This window comes from Seriola lalandi, unplaced genomic scaffold (genome assembly GCF_002814215.2).
Source record: "Seriola lalandi dorsalis isolate HSWRI2012SDOR001 ecotype SW California unplaced genomic scaffold, Sedor1 jcf7180002054856, whole genome shotgun sequence".
In the NCBI taxonomy this organism is placed as follows: Eukaryota; Metazoa; Chordata; class Actinopteri; order Carangiformes; family Carangidae; genus Seriola; species Seriola lalandi.
In genome coordinates, this window is record NW_019525409.1 from 54,595 (window position 1) to 58,399 (window position 3,805).

At 47.9% G+C, this 3,805-nt stretch overlaps 1 protein-coding gene across 1 annotated transcript in view; it reads right to left on the minus strand.

Moving 5' to 3' along the window:
* LOC111670511 (homeobox protein engrailed-2b-like) overlaps positions 1-2,767 on the minus strand; it is a 3,702-nt gene extending 935 nt beyond the window's left edge. The window contains exon 1 of the mRNA XM_087179576.1: positions 1,901-2,767. Within this exon, the coding sequence (XP_087035702.1) occupies positions 1,901-2,429 (529 nt within the window). The 5' untranslated portion in view covers positions 2,430-2,767. The remainder of the gene's footprint in view (positions 1-1,900) is intronic.
* Positions 2,768-3,805: the final 1,038 nt, after the last annotated feature.

Sequence of the window (3,805 nt, forward strand, 5' to 3'; positions counted from 1 at the left end):
GGGTCGGGGGGGGGGTTATCCTTCAGGAGGAGTTTTTAATTCAAAGAAAATGTTTGTTTGACTAAATGAAGACCCGCCTCTGCAGACCCGGGTCTGTTCACACCAGCGTCTCCGGTTCTGTCTGATTTTTTCTCCATTAAATCTGATTTATTTATATTTCACGTTTTATTTTTATGAGATCCGGTTCGGCCTGTAGACCACATGTGAACAGCTGATGGGGCTAAACCCCCTGACGCACAGTGTGTCAGTCAAATCCTACTGAGGTTTAACCTCTAAGGCAGCAGGTCCTCCAGATCCAGATCCAGATCCTGATCCAGATCCACATCTAGATCCTGATCCAGATCTGCTGCAGCACTATGAAAACGGGAGGAGAAGGAGAAGGGTGCAGATGGGGGTGGGGTCACGATATGATCGAGGACTGGGGGGTTAGGCGCCTCTTTCCCTCCCTGTTACCATAGGAACCACATTTCAAAAAGTAGTTTCCTAAAATTATAAAAAAAAATAAAAGAGTAAAACTCGGTTCCGGTTCTGTTCAAACGTTCAGAAAAACCCGGATCCGGACTGAAACACCAGTGTGTGCTCTTCTTTCACAGCAGGCCTCATCAGCTGTTTCATTTAACATCGATAAACTAACTGAGACCACCATCACCCAGAATCCCGACCAGCACCCAGAGTCCGGCTCAGACCGCTGCGGGTCTGCAGTCTCTAACAGAACGGGGGCCCGGTGGTCTGAGCTGCGGCCCCCGGACCCCGTGGAGGCCGGTGGGTCAGTCCCTCAGCAGCTCAGGCCTCATGGAAACTTTCAGTCCCACTACAACAATAAAACATCATCTGAGTCCGGATCAGCCTCCGGTCTCGATTCTCACACACCACTCTTCGATAAAGACTAAATTTCCCGCGCTCAGCTGTTCGATCATGTTTCGGAAAACATCCGCTTCTTCAGTCTCAAACCACGACAAAGGAAAAGTCCAAGTCCACCACGCGTCCACTAAACATAACCTCCAACATTTAACTCCGAGCTGAGACCAGGGGACCCGGTCTGAAGCGGACTCAGGTGGTCCGGACTCTGGAGGATCTCAGACCACCGCGATTTTATTTATTTATTCATTAACTAATTTATTTATTTGTTTGTTTGTTTGTCAGCGAAAAGACTTTAAAGTCGTGGTTCAGCATTTCACATCCAACCCGGATCCTCCGGGACTCACGGCCTCACTTTTTAAACCCCCCCTCCACCATTGTCAAAAAAAATATGCTAATGGATATTAACAAAGAAGACTGAGGAACAATGGCGTTAAACTTGGTTTTACTTCACTCCTGCTCGTTTTCGCTTGATTTTTCTCTCTTATTTCATTTCTGAATTATTTTTGAAATCACTTCCTGGAATCTGTCAGACTTTATCTTTATTTTAAAACCAGGATCCGGATCGAATCATCCACAACAACAGGAACTAGTTTCTACTCCGCGTTAAACTACTTTGTTCGGTTGGTGATGAATGATAATTTAAATAAAATGTTGAAATCATTTTTTCTAATATTGAAGTTATGAAATAATAAAAAATAAATGATCAAATTAATTATGAAGGTGAAATAATCGGTTTGTCAAATGTAAGTAACTGTCGAACAGCTGGAAGAATAAAAAGAATAAAACCTTATTCTACTTTTTTTTGTTTCTTTTTAGTATTTGTTCTTTTTTTCAGTTTTTTTTTTAATTCACATGTTTTTATCTGAAATAAGAAGCTGAGTTTTTTTCTGCAACTCAGCTTCTTTTTTTTTGAAGAATTCAAACTGAGCTTCGTTCAGTTTTATTTAATTTTTATTTATTATATCTATTATTATTTTGTTTTATTTTATTATTTCTTTGAATTAAACAAAATATTTGACACAGTTTTTTTCCCACCAACCTGAGGACGGACGGTCTGAGTAGCGGGTACAATAAACCCAGGCCGGCCACAGCATCGGCTTGGCTCCAGGGGCCGCGCTGGCCTGGGGGCTGAGGCAGCGGTCCCCGCCGCTCGCTCGGCCCTTCACAGCCGCATCACCGACTCTCAGGTCAGGCCTCCTGGCCTCGGGGTCCGGATGCTGGTCGTCGGATGCTCCCGTGTCCTCCTCTTCCTCCTCCTCTTCCTCATCCTCCTCCTCCTCCTCCACCTCGCCTCCTGCTCCACCCTGCTGCGGGTTGCCAGTTTTTGGAGCCTTTCTCCCCGTCAGCTCCTCTCTCCGCAGGATCACTCCCAGACCGTCCCTGTCCCGGACCAAAGTCCCGTCCTTCCTCTTTCGGCCGAAGTCCGGTCTTAAAATGTTGTCGATGTAGAAGTTGGTGATCCTGTGGGACTGCTGGTTTCCAGGAGGCTGGAGGAGAGGCAGGATGGCCCGGTTGGACTCCTCGCCTCGGATGGAGTCCTCTGGGTCTCGGCGAGCATTTTCTTCCATAATGATGAAGCCTGGTCGCCCTCAGGACCTGATTCTGTGCGTCCCTGTGCAGAGCAGTGATCCCAGAGTCCCGGTGCGTCCCGGTGCGTCCCGCTCACCTTCTGATCAATGGACGAGAATCACTGCGAGTCAAAGACAGAGGTTTAAAATCCTGCTGGAGCAGTTCACAGTGTTTCTGCAGAGAAAAGGCGCCTCTTATGATTTTGACAAAGAGAGATCATGCTTCAGTTTGAGAGGCCGCTCCTCATCCTCACACCTTCATCACAACATTAAACTCAGCTGGAAAAAAAAAAACACAACTGGAGTGTGTTTAATTTCTGCGGCTCTGCACAAAATGATTGAAGCTTCCAGCAGCTGAAAGAGTCTGATGAAGACGAAGCTCAAATACTTTCACTACGGATTTTGGTTCTCATTTCTGATTGGCTGCGAGACGCTGGCGTGACGTCATATTACGGGTTTCTCAGACACGTGCCTCGGACCAATAGAGCTGGGGAGTTGATGTCACGTGAGGCTCCCGGAATTCCCTGGAGGCACAGATTAACCCAATCCACAGTCAGTGTGTGATGCGTTCACGGCACAGCGGAAACATCTCATTACTGCAGCTTTATTTTCCACTGCTGGAGGCTGATCAGCAGCCTCGGTCCGGATCCGGTCGGACCCAAGAGTCCCTGAACCGTCACAGTCCAACAGGACCAGGCCTCAGCACGGAGGGTAAGTTACTGTTACATCACATCAGGGTCAGTTAGTGTCAGTGCCTGTGGACCGTGAACACATCAGCCTCTCTGAACTCAGGTGAACTGGATCAGCAGGTAGAATTTACAGGTAGGCAGGTACTCTTTCAGTAGGCTTACTTCAGATTTACCACAGCACCTGAATGCAACACATGTTACTGTCAGCACAGTGTGGTCAGAAACGCAGCAGGTTTTAGGTCCAGAAACCTGAATCCAGTTCTGGTTCTGCTCAGTGAGTCTCAGAGTGTCCCTCTTGTGGAGCAGTATCTCTGGGTCTCCTTCACATGTGGACCTGGTGCTGTTCAGAGCAGGTTCTGAATCTTGATGGCGGGCCGGCCAACATGCATTTACATGAGGTCCGACTGTGCAGCAGGAGTCCAGCTGATCCTGGACTCTGGGTCACAGGAAGTGGACTCTCTTGAACCGGAGGCCCAGAGGTCATGGCTGTGAAAGAGGCTGCAGACTCAGCTGGTTCAGAAGAGGCTCGGCACGGTTAAAGTTAACGTCGGTGCTGCTTCACTCTTTACCTCTCTGGACCCTCCGTCTCACAGGACAGACTGGGGTCGGTTGCAACAAGTCTTATTGCTCCAATCAGAAACATGCTAAAGTGATGACACTCATGCTGCACATGCTCAGTTAGCCCCT